The 26,972-nt window shown below is 41.8% G+C and overlaps 2 protein-coding genes across 4 annotated transcripts in view; one reads left to right on the forward strand and one right to left on the reverse strand.

Moving 5' to 3' along the window:
- The first annotated feature begins 4,790 nt into the window (after positions 1–4,790).
- On the forward strand, positions 4,791–9,630 carry igflr1 (IGF-like family receptor 1). Of its 2 annotated transcripts, none has more exons than XM_074654056.1 (7): positions 4,791–4,933; positions 5,034–5,229; positions 5,450–5,549; positions 6,067–6,106; positions 6,192–6,272; positions 7,672–7,776; positions 8,071–9,630. In XM_074654056.1, the coding sequence occupies exons 1-7, from the start codon at positions 4,840–4,842 to the stop codon at positions 8,394–8,396; spliced, it is 942 nt and encodes a 313-aa protein (XP_074510157.1). In that variant the 5' UTR covers positions 4,791–4,839; the 3' UTR covers positions 8,397–9,630. The 2 variants fall into 2 exon arrangements, with proteins under 2 accessions (XP_074510157.1, XP_074510158.1); XM_074654057.1 differs by having other exon boundaries at positions 4,792–4,933; positions 5,450–5,480.
- Positions 9,631–9,670: 40 nt separating this feature from the next.
- The window catches only part of kmt2bb (lysine (K)-specific methyltransferase 2Bb), a 30,925-nt gene continuing 13,623 nt past the window's right edge, over positions 9,671–26,972 (reverse strand). For both annotated transcript variants that reach the window (XM_074654013.1, XM_074654014.1), the window contains exons 13-36: positions 26,769–26,915; positions 26,579–26,671; positions 26,357–26,474; positions 26,138–26,251; positions 25,544–25,728; positions 24,761–24,862; positions 24,156–24,266; positions 23,915–23,991; positions 23,499–23,722; positions 23,285–23,388; positions 22,997–23,134; positions 22,150–22,308; positions 21,924–22,041; positions 21,746–21,824; positions 21,489–21,649; positions 21,228–21,380; positions 17,984–21,110; positions 17,396–17,496; positions 17,074–17,211; positions 16,670–16,922; positions 14,614–14,721; positions 14,330–14,413; positions 13,385–13,514; positions 9,671–12,432 (exon numbers count right to left, since the gene is read on the reverse strand). In XM_074654013.1, the coding sequence (XP_074510114.1) occupies positions 12,157–12,432; positions 13,385–13,514; positions 14,330–14,413; positions 14,614–14,721; positions 16,670–16,922; positions 17,074–17,211; positions 17,396–17,496; positions 17,984–21,110; positions 21,228–21,380; positions 21,489–21,649; positions 21,746–21,824; positions 21,924–22,041; positions 22,150–22,308; positions 22,997–23,134; positions 23,285–23,388; positions 23,499–23,722; positions 23,915–23,991; positions 24,156–24,266; positions 24,761–24,862; positions 25,544–25,728; positions 26,138–26,251; positions 26,357–26,474; positions 26,579–26,671; positions 26,769–26,915 (6,300 nt within the window). In that variant the 3' untranslated portion in view covers positions 9,671–12,156. The remainder of the gene's footprint in view (positions 12,433–13,384; positions 13,515–14,329; positions 14,414–14,613; positions 14,722–16,669; positions 16,923–17,073; positions 17,212–17,395; positions 17,497–17,983; positions 21,111–21,227; positions 21,381–21,488; positions 21,650–21,745; positions 21,825–21,923; positions 22,042–22,149; positions 22,309–22,996; positions 23,135–23,284; positions 23,389–23,498; positions 23,723–23,914; positions 23,992–24,155; positions 24,267–24,760; positions 24,863–25,543; positions 25,729–26,137; positions 26,252–26,356; positions 26,475–26,578; positions 26,672–26,768; positions 26,916–26,972) is intronic.

Below are 26,972 nucleotides of genomic sequence, written 5' to 3' on the forward strand. Positions count from 1 at the left end.
AGGTTGACATCCAGGGTGGGTCACATGGGGAGGTGCAGGATGAGGCCAGCTGTTGGTGGATGGTGTTGATTTTGTTTTCAAAGAATTCCAGAAAGGCAGTGCAGTGATCAGTGGAGGTATTTTGGGGGAGGGTTCTCGGAGGCTGAAGAAGGTGGTTTACTGTTGAGAAGAGGGTTCTGGTGTTACCTTGACCGGTACTGATGAGGTTGGAGTAGTAGGAGGATTTGGCGGTGGAGAGAGCGTTCTTGTAACGGTGGAGGTGTTCTGTGTAGAGTTGGATGTGCACTGAAAGTCCAGTCTTTTTGTATAACCGCTCTAGTTGACGGCCGGTGGTTTTGAGATGGCGGAGGTCAGGGGTGTACCAGGGAGCGGTGTGGGTGAAGGAGACTGTGCGGGTTTTCACGGGAGCCAGGGTATCCAGGGAAGAGGAGAGACAGTTGTTGTAGTGATTCACCAGTTCAGCAGGGGAGGAGGATGGGGGAGGACTGGGGGAGGAGTTAATAAGGGTGATGAGATCTGTGGGGTTGATATGCTTGATGTTTCTGAAGGAAATGGTCCGTTGCTCTTTTATTTTGGATAGGGGGGCGTAGATTTCAAACAGGATGACTTTGTGGTCAGAGATGGGGAGGTCAGCATTAGTGAGGTTATGAGGGGTGATACCAGTGCAGCAGATTAGATCAAGTATGTGTCCTTTGTTATGGGTTGGGAAATTGACATATTGGGTGATATCTAGACATTCAAGGAGTGAGGTGAAATCATTAGTAAAACCAGAAGAATTGTCAATGTGGATGTTGAAGTCTCCTAGAAGGATGACAGTAGGGGACATGGCACACACAGAGGTTAATAATGCTGACAGTTCAGTGATAAAGAGGGCAGAGGGCTTTGGTGGTCTGTAGATGGTGATAATGATGATGGGTGTGGAGCCTGTGAGTTGTATGGCTAAGCATTCAAAGGTGGAATGAGGGGGGACGGTGACTGTACAGACTTTAATGCTGTCACGATAAAGTACAGCAAGACCGCCCCCCCTCCCTGAAGCACGGGGTTTGCTGGTGTAATTAAAGCCAGGTGGGACAGCTTCATTGAGCTGGGAGAAATCATCTAGCTGTTGCCAGGTCTCAGTGAGGCATAAGAAGTCCAGTTTGTTGTCCATAATAAATTCATTAATCAGCAAACCCTTGCTAGTAAGGGATTTGATGTTAAAAAGAGCCAGTTTTAAACAGACAAGTGGTGTATAGGTGGCTGCTTTGTGCAGGGGGGACAACACACTGTGATTGACAGGACGGGTGGCAGTGCGAGGGTGGCGGGGCTTAGTGGACCAGAAGGAGGGAATGCTTGTGTTGTTGTTGTTGTTGTAGTGCTTGGTGGACTGAAAGTTCCGTCTTGATCCACGATGCACGTATCTGGGTCGTTTGAGGATGTCCCGATGTGGAAGCAGAGCTGGAGGGATCGTGTAGTGGGATCGGAGAGACAGCAGCTCCGTTGCAGAGTATTTCAGCGGCAGGGTGGCGCTTGTGACGGTGAAACACAGAGCGATCCAGATGAGGAGTTTGATGCCCAACATGATGAAGTGGAGAGTTGTAGAACACTATAATCCAACAGTTTTGTAATCCAGATGATGATGATGATGAGGCTATGAAGCCAGCCAGGTAGAGGTGGAGCGGTTGAGTGTGTTGGCTGTAGCCGTAGCGCTGCAGGCTACACCCGGGCGAGGAGACCAAAACACGCCGCTGAGACGTGCAGCCGGTTAGCAGGTTAGCTGGTTAGCCAGTGGGCGAGACCACACACTGTGCTGTGAACCACAGGATCACTTGGAACCCAGGAAAGCAGGCAGGATAGGCAGCAGACAGCTTCGACCAGGCGTGTGCCAGATCAGGGAATCCAGCCACAGTAAGCACAGGGGAGACCCTTTACCGGCGAAATTAGCTCCAGGCTACCGAGTGTAAAGTAAAACACAGTAGCGCCAAACACACATGAACAACCAAGCTCTTGCACTACTTCTGCCAAGAAGCAGACAGTCTAAGCACTATGCAGCAGACAAGTTGAAGCAAAAACAATCAAATAAACAAATAAACAAACAAATCACTGAGGAGGCGCGGCAGCAGCTTGCCAGCGGTCCCTCTCTCGAAAATGCAAAGATGACATAAACACGGACAACACCCAGAACGGACAACGACGTAGTAGCGACCTGTCCATCACAAGGCAGCCACGCCCTAAAGCATACCCTGCTTTATGGTCTATTTGACTCTAAATGGGACCATAATTTACTAAATGAACATCATGCTGTATTGAAGAAGACTCAAAACTAGCGATTGAGACAATAAACTCATGTTTACAATGTTTACTGAGGTAATAAATCAAGTGAGAAGTAGGGTCATTTTCTCATAGACTTCTATACAATCAGACTTCTTTTTGCAACCAGAGGAGTCGCCCCCTGCTGGCTGTTAGAAAGAATGCAAGTTTAAGGCACTTCTTCACTGGCTTCACTTTTCGGACCCAGAGCTTGCCCACTGGTTTGTATACCTGGCTGAAACCAAATTTCCCTATGTGGGATGATAAAATTTGACTTGACGGAGACAATTCATTTGATGGTTTGTAGATATGAATAGATGTAAATATAAAATAGGATTGGAATTTAATTGCAAGGAAATAGATGGAGTGAATTTATTTACAGTTAACTTTGATGGTGAGACAGTGTGGTTGGTCACGTTTGTTCATGTCATCTGTAAGTCTAAAAAAACTAGCTGTCATCCTATGGGGACATGCGCCTCTGATTCAGTAACCAAATTTGGTAACATTAAGCTTTAGTTTAACCTTAGAGTTATAGACAATGACTCAGGGTACTGACAGGGTGAGGTGACTCATAAAGGCGAAAGGGAACAATTTGTCATTAGTCTATATTGCATTGGGTTAAGCACTCTTCCTCTTTTCCCTTGAAGTGACTCCGAATCTGTAACCGGTCATTCTGTAATTAAAGGTATACTCCAGCAATGTAGTATTGCACTTCCATGAAATGGCAAGTGAAACATATTTGAAACATTTTTAGAAATGTTTAGATAATGTTTACTGAGGTAATAAATCAAGTGAGAAGTTGGGTAATTTTCTCATAGACTTCTATACATTCAGACTTCTTTTTGCAACCAGAGGAGTCGCCCCCTGCTGGCTGTTAGAAGAATGCAAGTTTAAGGCACTTCAGCATTGGCTTCACTTCTCAGACCTGGAGTTGCCTACTGTTCACAACAAGCATATTTTGTTAGACTTCCCATGCAGGATAAAGGGCCACATGTCAAACCCGAAACTGTTTTTTATTTGATATAAAATGTGGAAAAAGTATAATTGTTTTGTAATTATTATTAGTTAGTATCAGCAGGTTCATTGTTGAGCTACGACACGATGTTCAGGTTATTATTGTCTGACTTTGATCAGAATAATTAAGATGATTACAATGAGTAAATGCATGGAACTGCTGTTTTATTTCATGCATCTCTCTCTGTTTGTGTATTTAATGCAGATCCAATTATTTTAAAGCTGCATTGGGTAGAAATGGAGCAAATATGATTTTAAAAAACATATTTTTATAAAACAGTCACTATATCCTGACAGTAGTGCATGAGCGAGGTAATCTGAAAAAATCATGTGCCTCTTTGTTCTGTCAATGTGTCCGGTCAAAAAGAACAATCAGAGCTGATGTGGAGTTTGCCGTCCAGCTACCGTCTATGAGAGCCGGCAGTCAATCACTCGCGAACTCCGATCAAACGGTCAAACTAGGCAGCGCTGATCAAATATTAATTAATATTCTGTTACTGTAATCCCCATTTCTTACCTCAAATGTTTTCAGAAACATCTTGTAGTGTACTGTTTAGCTGTAAAATTAGAAAGTTTGTGACCCGGCAGCCATGTTGAGATCAGTTGGAGAAATACCAAGCACCGCCCACCAGCCCGAGCACAGCCAATAGGAACGTTCTCTCTCTCTGAGATGACCTGTGATTGGTCAAAGTCTCCCGTCACGGACTACATTTTTTAAAGCCTGAAAACAGAGCCATGAGGAGGTGCAGAAGTCTAGTTATCTCTCAGAACACTTGAATTACAATATGCTGATAAGTTATCATGGCTTTTTTTGCCCAATGATGCCAAAAACATTCTGCCTACTGCAGCTTTAATTTCAAATACAAATTTTTTGGTGGAATCAGCTGGCTCGCTGTCCCTAATCCCTAATGTCCGATACTCATTGTCCCTAGACTCCAGCCCTCGCCTATTAGGTTACACCTAAAACATACTGAGATAAATGTGACAACTAATGTTATCAGTTTTAGATATACCATCCAGCTTCCATCCTTGTTAGAGCCTGTTTTTATATATATATATATATATTTATATTTAACTTTTATTTAACCAGGTTAGTCCCATTGAGATCAAGAACCTCTTTTCCAAGGGAGACCTGGCCAAGACGGTTAGCAGCAAGAACACAAAGTTGCAGACACAGACACAAATAGAGATAAAATACAATTCACAAACACTAAAAGCACAAAAATTTGCATTAAAAGAGAACTATCTAAAGACAAATGAGGGGACAAAAAGGATCTTTTCTCTCTTTTTATTTAACCCCTGAAGGTACAGAAAATACACATTAATATTAAATGATATCTATATAATAATGGTCTGAAAAGATGATTTGAAAAAAGAGCTGTTACTTATTCAAAGAGCTCATACTCAGTACAGCCTATACTTGCAGACAGGCTGTGTGCACACAGCCTGCCTGTTGATGTCTGTGCGCAGGCAGGAGTGGGAGGTGCCATGCTGAGATCTTAAATACAGGGTTGTTTTTTACACTTGAGCACAGACATGAAGACGATGGGACACTCTAAGAAATGCCCTGATCTGAAAACCTACTACCAAAGGGAGACTTCAACATGCAAGTTTTGTTCTTTAAAGCCAGGTAGGTCATTATTATTATTATTATTATATTATATTATATTATATTCTAATGCATTTTTTAATTCTACTCTATTCTATTATTGTTATTTTTAACAACACAGGATTCGAAGTCACCGATAACTGTGGCCATGATGATGTAGGAGGATTACATGAGGTACCCTTCAGAGAGTGTACAGCCAACTCTACATTTAATGATGGCAGCGGTGCTTATTGTAAAGCCTGTTCCTCATGTCCGCCTGGGGAAAACATCTGGAGTCCGTGCAACACAACTGCTGACACAACATGCCAACCTTCAGGGTAAGAAAGCATCTGGATTATAACCTGGAGAAATGCATAAAGTTATATCAGAAATAAAGGCCAAATTAGATATTTATTTTGCACTCAAAGTCATTTTAAGTATGACCAAACCATGAGATGTTTTACCTATACCACAGAACAGGATAGAGTTGGCGTTTTTTCAAGGTAAAAACGGCTTTGTGGTATATGCAAAGTAAAAGCTATTTCTGTATTTCTATAGAAGCACGACTGCAGTTCCTGTTCCTGTCACAGTGAGTATGGATGGTCGTAAACATACATCCATGATACCAACATCAACTTTTTTCAGCACCTCAAAAAAGGTAATTCCTATAATAACTGTCATCTTATAGCCAGAGAAGAGGTCAGTTACTTTGTGTGTGCTGATGATAATGATCAGAGCAGGAAATAATTACGTCATGGCTTAGAAGGAAATTGAACCCACTTGCAAAATTTCCACCGGTTTCCTGGTTTGAGTCATTTTCTTTTTCTTTTTTTTAATTAGACATTTAGTAATTGAGTAAGTTTATAACAGTTAAACTAATTCAATTATTATTCAAAATAATTCCACGTCCTTTTTTAAATAATTAATTCCATTAGTCTTCCCAACATTTTCACACTTGTTTTACAAAAAATCTAATATTAAATTTTTTTTAAATACTACTTGTACAAAAATATGACAGTGATTGCATGTTCTTTTACAGTAACTTGTTGGGATAGCTCAAAGCATAAAATGGAACTGAAGTAGGATGGTTTTGGTTTAACATGACAGATGGTTTTGTTGTTTGATCTGGGTCAGATGACTTTTTACCCAAACAGTTCACTGTGTTTTCATTTCAGCCTCTGCAACAATCCAAAAATGATGATGTAGGCCTACAATGTAAGTTAAAAATACGCTTGATTGAGAACACATTCTCCAAAGTCTAAATTTCACCTTAACTTTTTTTCCATTTTTTTTTTTGCAGGGACTGTTCCGTTAGTCATCCTAATTTCCATCATGGTTGCTGGGATATGTGCTTTTTTAATCTACAAGAAGCGGAAAAGAGGTTTGCATACTGAAAGTTAAGGTTTTAAACACAGGTGAATGAGCATTAAATCTGCAGTAGGCAGAATGTTTTTGGCAATATTAGGCAAACATCCATAATAACCTTTCAGCATATTGTAATTCAAGTGTTCTGAGAGAAAACTAGACTTCTGCACCTCCTCATGGTTCTGTTTTCAGGCTTTGAAAAATTTAGTCCGTGACGGGAGACTTTGGCCAATCACAGGTCATTTCAGAGAGAACACTCCAATTGAGCGTTCCTATTGGCTGTGCTACGGCTGGTGGGCGGTGCTTGGTATGTCCTCAACTGATGCAACATGGCTGCTGGATCAAACGGTCAAACTAGGCAGCGCTGATCAAATATGAATCAATATTCCGTTACTCTAATGCCTATTTCTCGTGTAAAATGTTTTCAGAAACATCTTGTAGTGTACTGTTTAGCTAGAAAATGAGAAGTTTGCTCCGGCTGGTGGGTGGTGCTTGGTATTTCCTCAACAGATCTCAACATGGCTGCCGGGTCACAAAACTTTCAAATTTTACAGCTAAACAGTAATAATAATAATAATAATACATTTTATTTGGTGGCGCCTTTCAAGACACCCAAGGACACCTTACAAGGATAAAACACAGACAGATTAAGACAACTGGACATGACAGAGACACATTTAGTTTTAAAAAGTTCCTGCTCATCCAGCTCCTGATGTGTTGTAGGCAGGTGGTGAGGGAGGTGGGTGGCAGGGCAGCGGTGGGTTTTGTTGAAATGTAGACCTGTGTGTCGTCGGCATAACAGTGAAAAAGGACATTGTGATGACGGAGGATAATGCCAAGGGGAAGGAGGTAGATGATGAATAGTAGTGGACCCAATACTGACCCCTGGGGGACACCCAGTGAAACAGTAGAACACCTTGACCTGTGGTTGCCCACACTACAAAATGTTTCAGAAAACATTTGAGGCGAGAAATAGGCATTACAGTAACAGAATATTGATTCATATTTGATCAGCGCTGCCTAGTTTGACCGTTTGATTGGAGTTCGTCAGTAATTGACAGTTTTCCTGCGGTCTGTGAAATCTTGCAGATGCCATTAGGAGCACAGGAGGACACAGAGGCACATGATTTTGTTCATATTACCTGTCTCATGCACTACTGTCAGGATATAGTGACCGTTTTATAAAAACAACTTTTTTTTAAAATCACATTTGCTCCAATTCTACCTACTGCAGCTTTAAAGTGCACGAATGACTGTTGTGCACACATCATATCCTGGGAAACCGCACAAACACTGACTGTCTTTATTTATAGAGCGTAAACATTTTATGATTCTCTACTGGAATGTAATTACACTGGGCTGGTTCTGGCATTGATTATAGCTATGTGTGTCTCTCATGCTTGGGTTTAATGCAGGTCAGAACACAGTGTTGGGTTTCAGCAGAAGATCCTCATACATCAACGCAGGGTTCTCTCCCCTATCTGCTCTGCCTGGTAACAATGATCTGGAGCACATTCTGAGTGAGTGGAAATGACACCGATATCTCTAAATGTTCTATTTATTGCTAAATGTTTGTGTCAGTCTGTGACATTAAGATCGAGGGGTGTCAGGAATGGGTAGGTGCGTGCTGTTTTATTCCTCCTTGTTCATGCATCCTGATCTGCTGGAACAGTAACAATGAGTAAGGCCCAGACAGAGCAGCAGCCTGTCTACGCTATTGTTAGACCAATCATTACACTGAGCTCTCATAAATAAACTAGTGCAATGAATTGGCAAAATAATGTATTTTGACATCCCACAACTTTCCTCTGTAGATCCCAACATCCTGTCAGCACCTTTACAGACAGTGCTGGACAACCTGGATGTTTTGGAGGAGCTGGTGATTTTGTTGGATCCAGAAAGCCAGGGAGTGAAGAACACCAAACATCTGGCGTCTCATTGCTCCTTCACCGCCACCTGGATCACTTATACCTACTCTATGAAGGAGAGTAAGAGCCCTCTGAAAGCCGTGTTGGAGGGGGTCACCAGCAGGAACCCCGACTGGACGGTAGGGCACCTGGCTAAACTGCTCAGACACATGGAGCGCAATGACGCCATCGCTGTTCTCTCCAAACTCGGACTGAATGTGATACAGGTGTAACATGCATTCATAAATCTGACTGTCAAAAGCCTTAAACTGCAGGGTTAGGACTGCAGATGTTTGCCTTTCTCTGATCATTTCTGTAAGATTCACACTGATGTTTAACCAATTCCAAAATGAAACAGTGGAAAAGGAGGCTTCCTGAACAGATCAGTAGTAACACGCTGTTGTTGTTGAGGAAGTTTGCTCTGATTGGTCAGCGTTTTCTGTCAATCAGAGTGGGAGGAGACAGGCTGTGAATCAGTGGTTTTCAGACAGAGGCTGAATTAGGCTCTGAGGCAGGCAGACTCAGGCTGCAGTATGAGAAGAATAAAGGGTTTTTTGAACATTGCAGCATGTAAACATGTTCTAGTGCAACATTAAAATACATCTATGAACCTGGAAATGAGCATAATATGTGACCTTTAAGTTGCATTATGGGAGAGCGTAGCATCCAGTGTTCTTGGGGCTTGACTAGAGACTAAAAGTCAGGATATATCTCCGCATCTGCTGCTTCAATTTTGACCACTCTTTTCTCGATTTGTTTCTTGTGAGAACCCCGATGTTTTCCAAATGTGCAATACTAAAGTAACACAAAAAGGATTAAACTGGCAGCTCCTCTGCTTTGCAATCCCTTTCAAGCTTGGTGCTCTTCTCTGGGCAGCACCAGGAGGTTTATACGGACATGTCTGACAGAACAAGACTGGCTGCCGACCCAACCCGTTTTTTTGTGCCTTGTCGCCAGCGCGAAGGCATAAAAAGTTGTAATAATACGAGAATAAAGTCCATTCGAACACTCAGTCATAGTAAACAGATGAGAGCAGTCTGTCTTATACAGTATGTGTTAAATGTGTTGATGTGAATCACCAAAAGTTACATGTTTTTCACCAGTAACACCTCATTATAAGAGGAAACGGACCCCGTCGCTTAATGTACGAGTTAATAACCAGATGTGCTTTGAAGCAGCAGCTTGAGTTCATCAAAGGGAGCTGGTTTCCTCCAGATATCTGAGAGAAGAGCACATTCATGGGAATGTGATTAAAGCTCAGCAGGCTCTATGACTGCGAAAGTCTGCTGTGCATTACATTATCGCTCTGTTGATATCTCATTCAGTCCGAGACAGTGACATCACCAACCCGTAGACTATGACTTCATCCTCGAAATAATACCACTTTTTTTCTTGTAATGATGTATTTTTTTCTAACTGTGTTCCTAATACTCTGTCATACATAAAGTGTATTGCTTCACATGATAATTTTTTTTCTACTTTCACTTTTTTATAATAAAAAACGGAATTTGTTCAAACATCTTAACATCTTTATTAAGCAAATAACATTATAAATAAAAAAAGTGCATAGAAAAATTAAACAGGTTTAGAAATATGTATACAAATATTTACAAACCCAGGGTTTATTTGTACATGGTAACAAAGACGTAAATTTAAAGATCACATATTTTCTCATTTTTATGTCTTTTACACTTACTTTAAAATAACCCTACTATATATATATATATATATATATATATATAGAATTTTTATATATGTGTGTATATATAACATACAGCTTTCTTAACAGATTCTGGGAGAGATGTTCATGATAACCAGGTATTGACTAGTGCTTTCCATCCTTCATTGCAAACACACGCACATACAAAATGACACAGACGTACCCTCAAACACACACTCTCACGCACACACACCAGCTCTGCAGGATATTAAAACCAAGCTACTCTTAAATTATCATCCTCTCTTTTTGCATCAGTATTCCCAAACATCTGTGTAAACAGCTGAGGTAGAATCCTTGCAAGGAGTTGGGAGTGACTCTGCTCTTGTTGTCAGCTAGGTGATTGACACAAGTTAATCTGGGCTCCATCCCAGTGATTGGACATGCAAGAAGGAAAAAGGATTAAGATCAAGACAAAAAAAAAACAAGATGAAAATTTTGCTCTAAGAAGTTTGAAGAGAAAAGGGTTCGGTGGGGGGAAGACGATTACGGGCTTGGGGAGGCAAAACAGTGCTCACTTTACTCCTGTGGCTGATTCTAAGACCGTCAGTAATCTAGCTTAACAAAAAAATAAAAATGATTCTTTAAAAATACCTGCTTTAGAACAATTTGTCACAAAGGCTTAAATGCATGACACAACTGCCCCGAAAGAAAATTCAAGTAAATTAGTGAAACAAAAGGACATCAGTTGTAAAATAAAACAAAGGATACAAATGGGGGAGATCTCACTAATACACTAGACCGCCACCGTTTATACAAAGCACAACCTTTTACCATTAAAAATATAAATCAAAACATGAATAAATAGAACTACCAATTTGAACAGTGTGTGAATTAGATTAGCCTCATCAATGACGGCACCGAAACATCAACTAAGAACAACATTAAACAACATTTTAAGGTGCCGAGTGCATTCTCTCAGCTCCGTTTCTGACTGTTTTTCTGCAACATCTAGAAAATCTGCCCGCCGTATTCTCAACAAGCTGAATACACACACACACACACACTCAGTGGCGATGCTTTATACCAGTGCTCTACCTGATTAAGAGATAAACTGTAGCAGGTATCACAAAGATGAAGATTATTTGTACGTTTGATGGTTATTTATGTGCAACTGTAAGGGCAGCAATGTCTTATTGCAATAGGTAATGAGCATCTGCCATGAGAGTAATAAAATATATATTTAAAAAAAAAACTGATATTCACCACAACTCTTCACTTTTGGCTTGGGTAGTGTTTGCTACATACACTGTACATAGAGAGAAAAACACGTCTTAAAGACACGCATCTGTCTTTATAAATATGACACTATGTTACTGACTGAAGCGGTTGCGATGCTATCTGTTTTTAAAGTCAACACAGGAAGAGAGTAGGTGACAAAAAGCATCCCAACGATGTAAGGTGTGAAACTTAGCAGACACTTTACATTCCAATGATGATGACGATAAGAGTACTGCTTGAGTGCATAAATTTAAGATAAACGGTCTCAGCAGGGTGAATAAACAGCTAAACAATTCCTGATTTGCAGGACATCTTTGTCCAATTAAAGACCTTTCGAAGCTTAGCACCATGTTTGTTTTGTTATTCCCGAAAAGAAGAAAAAAAAAAGTCTAAAAAGAAAAAAAAATATTAAACAACGCGAGCAATGTAAGATAAAACACACAAATAAAAAGTTTGAGTGAATGTATGGCTCAAGAACTAACTTCACCACTGCACGGATGGGGCTATAATGTTCCCATCACTGGAGGATGGAGCAATCATGATTACAAGTGTACTAGAGACAGACATACCCCCCCAGAAATGAATAAAACATATAAGGAATCTCTCAAAGCCTAGCTATAGGTTTTTCAGCAATGATTCAAACAGATAAGGCTTGACGTGTGTATCAAAGAAATTCTGTTGGTGTCATCCATACTGATCCAGGAACGCCCTACATTATAACATCGGTTGTCATGGACACCAAAACAACTTTCTCCACAATATTTACTGCTGTGGTGTTGCTGCTGGGTCAGCTGTACATCTGAACTCTTTTCACAGGCATTGGAATCAAACTTGCCTGATATGAACTTTCTGTGCAGGTTCTCCTCCTCTTCTTCCTTTACAATCCATAAAAATGTCCACATAAATCACTTCTGACCGGCCAAATATTCTCGACTGGTCTCATAGTGGCTAATTCCCCTTTTGTGCGAACTGCACACTGCCTCCCCAAGCCCAATCCACCTTAATTTAAGGCTTACTAGTAAACCGGATCCGACCATTTTCATGCGAGGGACGTCTCAGTTGAGGAAACGCCGACATCTCCGGGCCCCACAGTTACAGTTGAGTTTGCTGCTGGCGTCTTCGATCGGGAACTTGTAGTCGTAGGTGAGCTCCTCCCCCCTGTAGATCTTCCGAAGAGCAAAGATGACGATGTGCTTCCGGCCTTCCACGTTGATCACTCGAGAGTAGCAGTTGGGTTCACAGGAGTGGTTGATGAATCTCGCTGCGTTGCCATGCATGGTTGCATCCACCACATCAAAGTCATCAATGCGGAACATGTAACAGCCAATACCCTGCCAAGGCAAAGATTAAACCAATTGATAAACCCTCTAATCTTTCTCAACTTCAATTATTGTACACTACATTACAGGGCTCCAAACTATCTTTTTTCACAATCCTCCTGGAACCGTCCCGAAATGAATGTGGACCGTCCCAAATTAAAAATCATTGTTTTTTCTACATTATCATTAGTTAAATAATTCAAATAGACGTTTAACATACATCGGAACATCAAAAGTGGTTTATTTTTTGTTCAGAAATTTATAATTTATCCAAAACATTTTTTTTTTTATTTTAAAAAGTCATATTTATTGGTTTAATGTTTATAATTTGATTGTTTATTTTGATTTTGATGTTAACAATGTGATTAAGTTAAATACAAATATTTTTTACATGTAAAAAAAGTAGCATTTGGTAAAAAAAAAAAAAAGATTTCGCATAGGGCCCCCAAAAAGCTAGAACCGGCCCTGCTGGCTTTGTGTCTTAAACACTTGTGCTGACAAGATGCTCCCGTCATGGGGAGAGGAGCAGCATGTTGCCAAGGACAAAATGTGATGGAGAGATCTCATTGCAGCCTTATTACCCACAGGGGATGAAGAGGAGTAAGTAGATTAACATCAGTAACATGATTTGAGCTGTTGTGGAGTCTTGACTCCTCATAGCTAACGTAACGTTATCGTCAGCTCACTCACTCACTGAAAATGCAAACGTCGGCTGCTGACTCGTTAGCGAGCGTTAACTGTAACATTAAAAGAATCTAACATTAGCTGAATAGTAACGTTAACATTAATACTAGCAAGCTTTCCTCATTGACTCGGGTATTTTTCTTTCAACTCTCGTCCTTTGTCCCAAAATTAATTTTCATCGTCCCCGATCCTATTGTTTTTGTACCCCGGGACGTCCTTAAGCTCGGGCCCTGCTACATTAGAATGAAACTTATCAAAAGTAATCAAAAACCCGACCAACCTTGCCATCGTAGTACTTCTCCCTTTTGTCAGTGAGCACTGAGCGAATGACGATGCCCGCGTATTCAATAACCATCTCCCCTCCGTCGATGTTCCTCTTGCAGAAAAGACCACGGCCATGGATAGCAGACCTGCAACACACGCACAAAGGTCAGAACCGGTTAGGTAAGGTCATTTAGTTCTGGGACGCCAACAGTGATGATGTGTCAGCTATGTCGTCTGAATGCCAAATCCCTATAATTCTCTGCTAATTAAGTTATAACTTGAGTCATTTGAGCAAATGAGAGTGGGGGAATAAAAGGGATTTCATCATCACACTAATAAATATAATTCAGTCTATTTATTGAAACAGAGGGCTAGCACACTAACAGATCTAACATGTATAATAAATGCAGTAAAAAATAGTTTTAAAATGTCCAATACTTTGTTTACTAATGACATTCCCATCAGCCTCAGCTGTTGTTTTTTTGCTAATTAACAAATGTTGGCTAAACTGTGATGATGACTTAACAAATTGCTGCTGTGGGACCGTGGGAACGTAGTGATCTCTAAGTACAGCCAGACAGAACTGTGAGTTATTTGTTTTAGTATCTTGTTTGTTCTCACTTTGTGTCAGAGTTCTTGCATAGTTTCCTGTTAATTTCTAACCCATACAACCACAAATGATGACATATCTGGGCAATAGCTGTGGTTGATTTCTCAGAAATGATGTAGTTACGTCAAAGATGCCAGAGGTTTCTCAAACATATATTTTGTACATTTATAATTTTTGCAATACCTTTTTTCACCACTCCACCTACACATGTTATCCAATCTTCCCCACATTTTTTTAATTGCCAAATAATAACAATTTCATCCAATATTTTGGTCTCCAGACATAAAAAAAATATTTTTCTAAGCATTACATAGAATTCTGGTTATTTTGCAAATGTGGTTCTGTGCTGACCTGTACACGCCTACAGCCTCCTTGGATGTCCTTTCCAGATGTCTGAAGCGCATGGCCATGGGCAACTCCAAACTAGTAGCCCGTCTATGAGGAAGAGCAGACGATAATTCACCAAAAACACCCAAAAAAGATTATTTTTGCCATTTTTTTAAAACACACTTAATTGCCTAAATATTTCTAGAAACACGTGGACCCCATCTAAAAGGTTACAATTCCAGTTTCAAGTACCAAGTTACTACATGTTAACCAAGGAAAAATGTACAACTGGACGAGTGAAGCCTGACCTTGTGGACTTCAAAAGAACCTCATCTTCTTCATCGTCATAAGGCCCATTGTCAGGAAGCTGTCTATGCTGAGAGGCCAGGAAGTTAAACATGTCAAATGTGGACTTCCTGTGGAGAAAAAAAGAGAAAACGATATCAAGTTTAGATGAGTATGAACTCATTCAAAAAGTCAAATACATTAAATCATCACACTTTTTTATCGTTTAATTTTTATAAATATATTTCATATTTAATTTAATCATTTAATGCTATACTACCTGCATTTTTACTGTAAGCGACAGTAGTAATTACAGTACACAAATGCAATGTTTGGCGGTACGTCAGTGTAAAGTGTTTACAGGCAACCTACTTTCCTTTCTGGTATCACTCGTTGACTTCTTATCCATAGAATATTTTGTTTGTACGAACATACAGCGGGTAAAATAAGTATTGAACACGTCACCATTTTTCTCAGTAAATATATTTCCAAAGGTGCTATTGACATGAAATTTTCACCAGATGTTGGTAACAACCTAAGTAATCTATACAGACAAAGAAACCAAAACAAATACGTTCAGAAATTAAGTTATGTGTTATAATGTGAAATGACACAGGGAAAAAGTATTGAACACATGAAGAAAGGGAGGTGCAAAAAGGCATGGAAAGCCAAGACAACAGCTGAAATCTATCAGTAATTAGAAAGCAATCCGGCCCTTTGTCAGAGCAAATTAATATCAGATGGTTCAGTCCCAACTGATGGCCTATAAAAAGGTGTGTCATTACCAAGGTGTCACACAAGAAACATCTCATGATGGGTAAAAGCAAAGAGCTCTCTCAAGACCTTCGCAACCTTATTGTTGCAAAACATACTGATGACATTGGTAACAGACGCATTTCTAAACTTCTGAATGTTCCAGTAAGCACTGTTGGGGCCACAATCCGGGAATGGAAAGAACATCATTTCACCATAAACTGGCAACAACCAGGTGCTCCTCGCAAGATTTCAGACAGAGGAGTGAAAAGAATTATCAGAAGAGTTGTCCAAGAGCCAAGGACCACTTGTGGAAAGCTTCAGAAAGACCTGGAATTAGCAGGTACAATTGTTTCAAAGAAATCAATAAGTAATGCACTCAACCGCCATGGCCTGTATGCACGCTCACCACGCAAGACTCCATTGCTGAAGAAAAAGCATGTTGAAGCTCGTTTAAAGTTTGCTGCACAACATTTGGACAAGCCTGTGAAATACTGGGAGAATATAGTCTGGTCAGATGAGAGCAAAGTTTAACTCTTTGGATGTCATAATACACACCATGTTTGGAGGACAAATGGCACTGCACATCACCCTAAAAACACCATACCAACAGTGAAGTTTGGAGGTGGTAACATCATGGTGTGGGGCTGCTTTTCAGCATACGGTACTGGCAAACTTCACATAATTGAAGGAAGGATGAATGGAAAAATGTACCGAGACATTCTTGATAAAAATCTGCTGCCATCTACCAGGATGATGAAGATGAAACCAGGGTGGACATTTCAGCAAGACAATGATCCCAAACACACAGCCAAGGAAACTCTCAATTGGTTTCAGAGAAAGAAAATAAAGCTGCTAGAATGGCCCAGCCAATCACCTGACTTCAATCCAGTTGAAAATCTATGGAAAGAACTGATGATCAGAGTTCATAGAAGAGGCCCACGGAACCTTCAAGATTTGAAGACTGTTTGTGTGGAAGAATGGGCCAAAATCACCCCTGAGCAATGCATACGACTAGTTTCTCCATACAGGAGGCGTCTTGAAGCTGTCACTACCAACAAAGGCTTTTGTACAAAGTATTAAATAAATCTCAGTAAGCGTGTTCAATACTTTTTCCCTGTGTCATTTCACATTATTACACATAAATTAATTTCTGAACTTATTTGTTTTGGTTTCTTTGTATGTATAGATTACTTACCAACGCCTTGAGCATAAAGCCTCTGTGCATGCTCGTAGTGTGCGCGCCATCTACGGAGGCCCGCGCCACGATGTTTGCGCGAGTATAAACAAAGCTCAACTGATCTGAACTGTAATTGGTATACATACCTGAGGTATAGCTCAGAGCGGGCACAACCACTGGGATTGACAGGGAGGTCATCCTCCTGCGTGAACTGTTTGAAGAAACGGAAAGCATGTCGTTGACAGCGATGGGCTCCTTGAAGTTGCTCCAGCAAGAACACCACTGCATCATGGACCAGACCCAGCATATGGGCGCCGGTGATCTTCTGAAAGGTCAGAGGTCTCAACCTCGCAATAGCTCGCGCCTCCTGCACCCCATCTAGCACTGCTTTCCAAGCCACTGAAGGGAGAGTTGAGAAATAAGTGTCATAGTGAATACATAAATGGCTACAGAACTACCACATCAAGAAACTTGTTTTATTATTTTGAGAACATGTTCTATACTATGAAGGCTTTTCAGGGAAATATTTCTTATGCAATGTTAGCCTTACCCTCGATACTGTCTGCCTCCGCACTGAAACCATCATCGCTCTTGATCTCAAATCTTAGGTGTGGCTGGTCTCTGTTAGTTGGAAATTCAGCATCCTCATCAGATGGTGGTGATTCATCATCTGAGGTAGACGCGGCGCCTAAAAGAAAACACTTTATACTGTCAGGATTTCATAATATTCTTCAATGCTGTGGCAACAATTTTAGCAATGACCCACGCATTAGTTAGTGTCATATCATATGTGGCAGACATTGTTGAACCAAGGAATTATGTTTTAATTCACAGAAATCATTAAATCACACAGTTTAAAAATGCAAGAATACCAGAGTATTTCTTCCAGTCAGTCAGGGTGCTGTGCCCCACCGGTTCCCATGCGTGTGGTTTGCCTTGTTCGCCCTGAGACATACAATCCCAAGGCTCTGATCTAAGAAAGATAGGAGTACAAAAGTTTTAACACTAAACAGTAACCACATGCACTCAACGTCATACAGTCCTCCTGTGTAATGTACTGTTTCTAAAACTCACAATGGAAACACTAACGCATCATTTGGGTTGGTCTAGCAAATCCAAAAATGCGCCATTCACAAAGCAAATGAAAGTAAGTTAAATATAGAAACGTAATTGAAATCTCTGAAAAAAAAACAGCATCATTTGAACATAGATGTGGTTGAACCATGGTAAGCTCCACTTGTACAACTCCTACAGCTATTAGTTAATCGATTCCCGAGCAAAAATGCCCAACAATTGCTGGTTCCAGCTTCTAAAACGGAAGGATTGTCTGCTTTTCTTTGTCAATTAATCAATAATGAAAACAATTGTTAGTTGCAGCCCTATTTAAGGGTTGTGCCGAGTCGCAACTTTGGAGGGTTACATTCTACATGCGACCCTATTTAAGACAAGTAAAATCTTACCCCGAGCTATCAGAATCGCTTATATGCTCCTGCTTTAACTGGTCCAGGTCCAGTACTCCTTTCACTGTCGGGGTCTTGATGCGGACTCCTGAAGCCCTGCTGGAGATGCTTGGAAAGGTGGGTCTGCAGCGCTCCTCATCCTCACTCGGGGGCTCTGGCTTTAGGAAGTCAACTTTAGATTTCTTCGTGACGATACGATCTGAAAGCGAAGACACTCTCTTCATGCGGACGTGGGTACGAGGTCGGGGGGCAGGAGCTGGCGTTGGTGTTGCTGATGCAGAGCTAGGCAACACTGGAGGCTCCGGTTCAATTAAAAGGCCAGATGGTAAAACCAGTGAGGACGGGCTTAGTGTTCGAAGCCCACTCCACTTGGGGGTGTAGTTACTCGCCATTGCCTGATTGATAATTGCTTGGGCACTTTCAGCAGGAGTCATGGGAGGATTCTCAGTTGACGGAACAGGCTGCCCTGAGGCCTTGGACGACTTGGATTTTTTGGATGCACTAGAATCCTTCTTCTTCTTCGTTTTTTTAAACTCTGGAGCGGTTTCATCTTTTGGTGTTTTTGCACTCTTCTTCTTCACATTAACTGATGCCACTGCACCGTTGCTATTGTGAGTAAGCAGTTGCGTAATTGTGGTTGGATTCTGAACTGTGGGTGTAACCGACGGCGGAACTGCCGTTGCAACATTGGCCCCGGGGGGCGGAGCAGCCATATTACCAGCTGCTGCCAGTGTGGCCGACAGTGCATTGCTTTGCAAAAGGCTGGCGATCTGGGTGACACAGTTGTATGAGGCGGAGCTGGGAGTGGGCAGCTGGAAAGTGTTGCTTTCTGGGTTCTTCACGAAGATCTGCCCGAGGCGGTTGACCAGCAGGACATGTGGAGTAGGATCCACATTGGGGCCTCCCACCTCCTTCACTGTAAGAATAGCATGTCCAGGTAACGCCTGGGGAACCACTGGCTGTTGAGGTTCTAAAGCTGGCCTGGGTGTAGAAAAGTTGATGGAGATTGTGTGACCCGATGTAGCTTCCTTCTGCACAGATGAAGAGCTGTAACCATTTACGATCACAGGGGCTGGGGTGGTTTGGACTGCCGTCGGAGCTGCTGAACATTGCGTTGACAATACAGAAAGAGACGATACCGACGCAGAAGAAGAGACGATGGTGACAGCTGTGGAACCCAATGGCTGTGTTTGTGTGGAGTAGATGGGCAGAGAGACAGTTCCACATGTTGCTGCTGGGGGACAAGTGCCTGACATAGCTGATAGCACTGGATCGTTCTGAGGGGTAACTTTTAGCAGTGTTTGTGTCACGTCTCCAACAGGACTGAGGGTGGTTAGTTTAGTAGACAAAGGTCCGATGGATGGGAAGGTTAACTCTTGTGAGGATGTTACTGGCTGAAGTGTAATACTTGTTAGAGGAGGCTGACTGAAACCTGGTAAACAGGAATACACCTGCAGAGAGTCTACAAGGCCTTGAGAGGGGTTCTGTACATCTGCAGACAGTGCAGGGGAGGGCTGAAGAAGATCTAGCAGGACACGCTGACTGTTATCAGCAGAATCTGCTAATGAGGGTCCCACTGTATTAGCTGCTAAGTGGTTCACAACCACAGTAGAGTGGCCGCTGTCAGGCTCTGAGTTCAGGGGTTTACAAGCTTCAGACTGTTGGTTCTCAAGCGGTGTGCCTTCTAGCAAAGGAACAATCTCAGTTAAACGTGGACTAGTGTCACATCTCTCAAGAACAAGAGGTGTTCCAGAGGTAATCCTTAAACTGGAACCCTGGAATAACTCAGGCACCTTTGTGAGTAAGTTAGGCAGAGCATCAGGAACTGGAGTAGGAAGCACGGTCTCCTGGTTTACCAAAGGAGTGTCAGAGCTTTGCTCTTTGAGTGGAGAGTTTCTGGAAATTTGTGGAGAAACAAATCCCATGTTGTTCTCATTTGATTGACTGGCATCACATGATTTAGGTGGATCTTGAGGTGAACTATCTGTAGGACTTTTGCTGGCAACTGATGAGGAATCTGTGTGCTTATCATTGGATGATGCTTTGGGGAACAGACTCTGAACCGCCTGTGTGCCGTTTGTGGCGTCCGATTCAGGGACATTTTTATTATTTAGGCTTTTGGCTTGTATCGGAGCTTGACTAGATCCCTCAACTTTCTGAGCATTATCGTTGGTCGCTATACTTGCATCGCTCTCTGTACCATCATCTACACCATCCAGCTGAGCCATAGGCCGGGAAGAAGGGGAGGAGGGAGACTTGGAATGATCTTTTGATCCGGGACAGCTGACTATTGTCCGCGAGAAATCGAAATAGTGCTCCATATCATCATCAGAAGAAGAGGAGTTGCCCAAGTCATCCCTGGCTGAGGCTGCAGGCCGTGGCAGGTTAGCAACGAGATTCTTCTTCTTGTGTACGTCCTGGGCTCTTCCCCAAAATTCCTCCTGATCATCACCTTCCACCACTATTTGTCCCCCACAGTTCATTGCCACGCCTTCATTCAGGAGAGTCTCTTCAATCTCCAGTTCTGTCCTCATCTCTTGGCCCAGACTCAAGTTGGGATCCTTGTGGAATGAACTGTAGGGGAAGTCTTCTTCATCCTTCTGTTGGTCTAAATCCCCCTGGGGCGATGTACCGTTTGCTGGAGAGACATCTTCAGGCTCTGGTGAAGCTAAGAAGTTGTGCGGCACCTCGACTGAGTCTGACTGGTTCAGATCAAATGACAGTCGATTTCTGGGTAGTTGCTGTATGGATGGAGAGAAAGACAGACTTGGAGAGGGGAAGCTTCCTGAACTGTCCTGCCAGGGAGACTGAGGAAAGAAAGATGAGGTGCAATGGCTCATTGTATTCCCAGGGCATCGGACTGAGGAAGCACTTCTACCTCCGACTGGGCGGGGTGATGGAGAATTCATCAGGTTGTCTGGAGAACCAAGTGGGAACAGTGGGGAAGTGGGAAGGGAAGACTTTCCGGCACGGAGGGTGATTGGTCCAGGCAGAGGGCCCAGGGGAGGGGGGGCCATGTGACTGCGGAGGCCTGGTGTCTGCGAGTGTGGGCTGTGGCGACGAACCCTTCGAGTATCCTCCAGATCACTTATGGTTAATATGTGGTGGGGTTTCAACGGGAGTGCTCCTGAGAAGAAATCAGAATTGAGACTTGCGCGCTTTTGTTTGGATCAACATATTTCTTTTAGTGAACTTGAACTTGAAAATGAATCCTACTGAAATTAAATATAAATGTTTAATTTACCTGGGGATGGCAGAGGTCGGAACATTCCTCCAGCTGGTCTCCTGGGGATCTTTGGCCTTGCACCGTGATCTGACTTGGGGGTAGATCCTGGGACAAACATTTCCTCCATTGGGGGCTGGCATTCCATTATTTCAGTCTCTTGGGCTTCAGATTCTGAAGAGTCACAAAAATGGTTTATGAAACTATTAGTATCTTCATCTATCAATTTACAGTAAATCACTTCTTAATGCACTGCAGTTTTTTCAGTAGTAAAATATGCACCAGGTAGAGGACACGGGCTGTGAGCAATGGTGTTATTGTCTCCTTGGTCTGGCATCTCCTCAACAGGCTTCTCAGGGACAACGGGCCGAACCTCCCGCACTGTACATGTATATTTGCACCGGCGCAATGGGTTAACTGTACTCCAGTACCAACGCGTACACCTTAGGAAGTGAGAAGAATGTTTTAAAAGGCGCTTTTCATTTCATGTTCCATATGATTTATTTATATTAAGTTTAAAAAGGTAAAATGCAACTTACTGAAAGCCAACAGGAAATAGTTTTCCTTTGCTAGCTGAAAGTTCTGTCAGCACACCCAGTTGGTCTATCTGTAAGGAACCTGTGTAGTGACAATGTGGACAGCAATTGGTTAAACATAAGATCATATTAGTAAATGCCACGGAGTGAAGAGGAAACCAGCTAAAAGATAGTCGCTTACCTATCATCACGTTGATTAGTTCTGGTTCCAGTCCAGTCAAGAACTTTCTGCGGAGGCTGATGCCCTCAAAATCCACATACACCCTGCGGTTTACTTCAAATTCTTGACCAGTTATCATCTGTACAACAAAGGAAAACAAGTGATAATGCAACCCAGAAATTCAAAACCTTTAAAGTGATAAGGTCAGAGACTGTTGTTGGAAGAAATTGGAAGAGCAGAATTTTACCCTGCCGCTGATGAGATGTCGGTGTTTGTGGCAATAGACCTTCTTATCCTCCTGGAACACACAGTGACGGGAGCGGGCACACATGAAGTGATAGTTGCTTTGACAAGATGTCAGACAGCAGCCTACCGTGGCACCCGTCTGGTTGCAGCGTTCACATCGCTAAAGGGGGGGTTGGGATTGAGGTAAAAAAAGGAACAGCAATCAACTATAAGTAGCATATTTGTTCATGATTAGAGCCTGTTATCAGATGTTTTTAAATTCTCAAATATCAATATATATTTAAATATATACATAATAAAGCTAGAGTGAAGATACTTATATAAAACTAGAAAAACTAAGAAATCCATTGATACCAACCAACATGTCATACTAGCTTGTCGAGAAGGAGGCTAAATAACGCTGCAAACTTGCCCTAATTTTGGTGAGGAAAAACTGGCATGGCCATTTTCAAAGGGGTCCCTTGACCTCTGACCTCAAGATATGTGAATGAAAATGGGTTCTATGGGTACCCACGAGTCTCCCCTTTACAGACATGCCCACTTTATGATAATCCCATGCTGTTTGGGGCAAGTCATAGTCACGTCAGCACACTGACACACTGACAGCTGTTGTTGCCTTTCCATGTTATGATTTGAGCATATTTTTTATGCTAAATGCAGTAGCTGTGAGGGTTTCTGAACAATATTCATAGTCATTGTTTTGTGTTGTTAATTCATTTCCAATAATAAATATATATATGTATTTGCATAAACAAAGCATATTTGTCCACTCCCATGTTGATAAGAGTATTAAATACTTGACAAATCTCCCTTTAAGGTACATTTTGAACAGATAAAAAACAACCAACCATCAAGCGCCCCCTTGTGACAGCACTGTGTACATGTAGTAGAGAGCCATTGTCCTCTTCAAACACTTCAGCTGACCACAGACAGCAGTTGACATGTGCCCACTCGTTCTGGCCCAAGCACAGTAACCGGCCTGCATCCTGTGGAACAAAAAAAAAAATGAAAATAAAAAAATTGTTTAAACCAATCAATGTTGTATGTACAGGCAATTTACAGGCAATTTACTCCACAAGTTGGGTATTTACAATGTACTATAAACATTTCATTTTCATGTTTAATGCATTACTTACATTAGGTTTGAGGTCTCCATATTTTTGGCACAAAGAGCACTGTCTCTCGTCATCCTTAGACCATCCGGTGTCTATATCAGCTTTTGGAAGGCGGGCCCTTTTCCCTACATAAATACACAAAAGTTAAGAGTTAAAGGGCCAAACACTGCACAAGATTTTACAAAATTACGAATAGCCAATTCTATTATCAGCCCTCCTGGATTGACAGCATTACCTTTGAATTTGTGCCTGACAGCCCTGCTGGTTTTGAAGTGGTTCCGGCTTGTTGGCTCACCAGACAACGGAGAAAGTGCCTCTTCTTCCTTTACAACTAAGCTTTGTCCATTGTCGTCCTGCAGGAGCCCCAGCGGAGCCCTGGACGAGAGCTTCTCCCTCTCCTGCCACTGGGCGTAAACATGCTCCGTTGTAGGAGGATGAACAGCATGGGACAGCATCCCCCTATTTAGGAAAGAGTTCAACAGTTCAAAAGGTAATACATATACAAGACTCTCATGTTTGTATACAAGTACATCAAATACATAATCATAATGAAGGAAAAATGAAAAAGTACTTTTAAAACATCTTGAGTTTTCAAAAATGTATGCACTTAATTACTATTATACAAACCAGTAAATAGAAACCATTACTCACATGGGCAAGTCTTTGGTACAAGAGTTCCACACCTTTGGGTCTTGGCTGTTGAACCAATTAAATACTTCCTCGAGGAGCTAAAGACAAAAATCATATCAGTTAATTATAATTGCTAACTTGCCGACATTTCTTAAACTATTACATAGCTTTACTTTGCAGTTTCTCACACTCAAATCCCCACTAATATGTTTACAGACAATTCTCAGTAATCTCAGAACTACTTTTTTTGGTCATACAGCACCTTTAAGTAGTAAGAGCGTGCCAGGGCAGTGGGTCTCTGCTCCTCTGGAAGATCCTCCTCTTGCTCAAGCCTCTTTCGCACCAACTGAACCACATCCTCATGGAACATTTTCTGTAAAAAAAGATGTTTTTTAATGGATACATGTTTTTGTATCCATTAAGTTGCATATCTTAGTTTCCCCTCCCATTGTATAAGCATGATGCATTGCAGACCAATAACTAGATGCAGAAATACTATGAATTCAGTGGGAGGAGGCACTGGCGCCTATTCTTAGACTCCCCTTTTGAAAATCAATAAGTGGGTTTGACTTTTAAGCTACATTTCAATTTTTGAACTTTAGGTTGTCAGTGACATCATATTGTCTGAGTTCCTTTGTTTTCCTGTGGCTACAGTTTTTGCATATCAGAGAGTATTATTGTAGAGGATCAAAAGATATGTGAACCGACTGTGAAAAAGGTATTTGCGAGGGCACAATGACAGTTGACTCTTACTGGAATTTAAAACGGTATCATCTATAAAGCCCTATGAAATTAAGACTAACCATTTTTTCCACTTTGCTGAAGTACTCAAGAGTTGAGACACTGAATAAGAGATTGTGTACTCACCAACGTTGTATAAAGGCCTTTGTCAAACTTCTTGCCTACAGCTCGGAGGTCACAGGCTGGCTGTCCTTCTATCCCACTGTCAGGATCAACCAACTTTTCACACTGCAACAGAAAACAAAGCATATCTGGCACACTGCATTTCACAAGTCTCAGTACTGCATCAGTACTCATACAAAAGATACATAAATTCCAGTGAACAGTTTGGCTGGGTATCGGTACTTGATGCTTTTAAGGTATCAACTGAAATAACCCAGTACCAAGTAGTATCTAAACTAGACCTGCATTCAATCCTTTTTGTACCCAGATCTAGGATAAAATTACTATTTGTAGGGTTTGCTCGCAGCCAATCACCCAAAGCGTTCTTCGATTTAATGCAACGTGTGGTTAACCCACTACCCTAGTGGCTACAACCCATACGGTCTGTGGTGAGGTGAAGTCAAGCGCGGTGTATTTGACAGTTGGCAGTTCAGCGTGCCAAGATGCCATCAAAACGTTCCAAAGTACGACTATACTACACGCCTGTGGCATCGGATAAAAATAAATGTGGTGGTGGCATTTTATGCAACTGAATGCTTCCATTCACATGATGGGTATCGAATGAAGTAGAAAAAAAGGTATCAAATGAAGTAGTCTGTTGTTATCGGTATCACTTTAAGGGTACTGGCATCGTCATTTTTATACAATACCCAGCCCTAAGTAACAGGCACTCTTACATAAATACATCATGTGTCTTATTTGTCACGCTACATTTGATTCATTAAAAAAGAAAGCAGAGTGTCCTACCCGTGAGCAGGCAACAAGGTGCTGGGTAAGGGTGGAAGAGAGCAAGCAAGCCAGCACCTTTTCCACCCCAGCCCTGAGCTCGATGTAGAGCAGCTCTCTCCAGGCACTGGGCTGGGTCACACTGCATGGCCGACATGAATACACGACACTCTCTGGCAAGCTGGACAGGATCTCATACAGCTCATCTGAAAAAAGTATTTTACGGGAGACAGGAATATAGCAGTGGAGGTTTAGTGAAATGTATTTCTAACCAAAATAAGTTCACAACATTTTTTCCCTAGATCTTGAGCACCTACTGCATGTGTGTGAAGCAGGGCTTTGTATGCACGCTCAACAAATAATTGGTAATAACAAGTAATAACAGGTATTAGACATCCCCTCTTTGAGGTTTTTTTCTTCCTGCTCACTACATTCTTTGTTATTTTGATGTCCTTTGTTTTGTTTTAAGCTATGCAAATAAACCGCAGAACACCAGAACAAAAAAAATCGTAATGTAATTTAGATTGACATGGCTTCATCAGTGTTAATGAGCACAGCTTTGATGCCATCACTTGGGGTATTTTCATCCTCAAAGTGATAAAGAATAAAAATCACCTGTTAGATCCTCACACTTGGCATGTACCCAGTGGTTACAGGTGCCACACTGCATCATCTGACTGTCATAGTCGTTGTCCTCATAGCACTTGAAGCAGATTGGACAGTAGTTACCTTATGAGAGAAAGAGGCATTCAGAAAAGATTAGCCTCAACATAGATCAGTAATGTTGGCAGATGATAGAGGAGGTGACAGATCATTCATCATTTCTCCCCTCACCCAGTTCATAGAGTTTTGAACAGTCTGGACAGAGTCCTTCGTCGTGGTTCCAGTCAGTGTCCCAACTCTTCCCCGGTGTGACGCCACAACTTTTACACCTGATGCACGTCATACAAACCTGCACAGAAACCAGCATATTAGGACCAGCAATCAATGTATTCCAACCTCAGCATGCTTATAGTAAACATACAGGAATTTGTGTTTTCGAAACATGAAACCTACCCAAGCTTTCCTCTTCTTGTTTTGTTTGGGATAGTTTGGTCCCAGACAGGAAGTATGATAACAGTTCTGGCATCGATCACACTCCAACAACGGCTGAGGGAGACATGAAAAGTGCAATGCTTACTGACTGAACTACATTAATACTGACAAGTAAAACATAGCAAAACTAGTCAAAATAGCAGGCCTGTACCTTTGAGTGCTTGTTTTTCCTGCCACACACGTGGCAAAACTTGCAGCGACGACAGCACCAGTTTTCCTTGTTCTCTTCAGTGGGGCGGTCCGCTGGATCAAGGCAAAACTGGTGGAAGGGCTCACAGCATACTTGGCAATACAGCATCTGCAAAAACAAACATTTCTCAATTTCAAAATGGCCCTAAAAATATATAAACTTCCT

The sequence above is a fragment of the Sebastes fasciatus genome, chromosome 12 (assembly GCF_043250625.1).
Source record: "Sebastes fasciatus isolate fSebFas1 chromosome 12, fSebFas1.pri, whole genome shotgun sequence".
Taxonomy (NCBI): Eukaryota; Metazoa; Chordata; class Actinopteri; order Perciformes; family Sebastidae; genus Sebastes; species Sebastes fasciatus.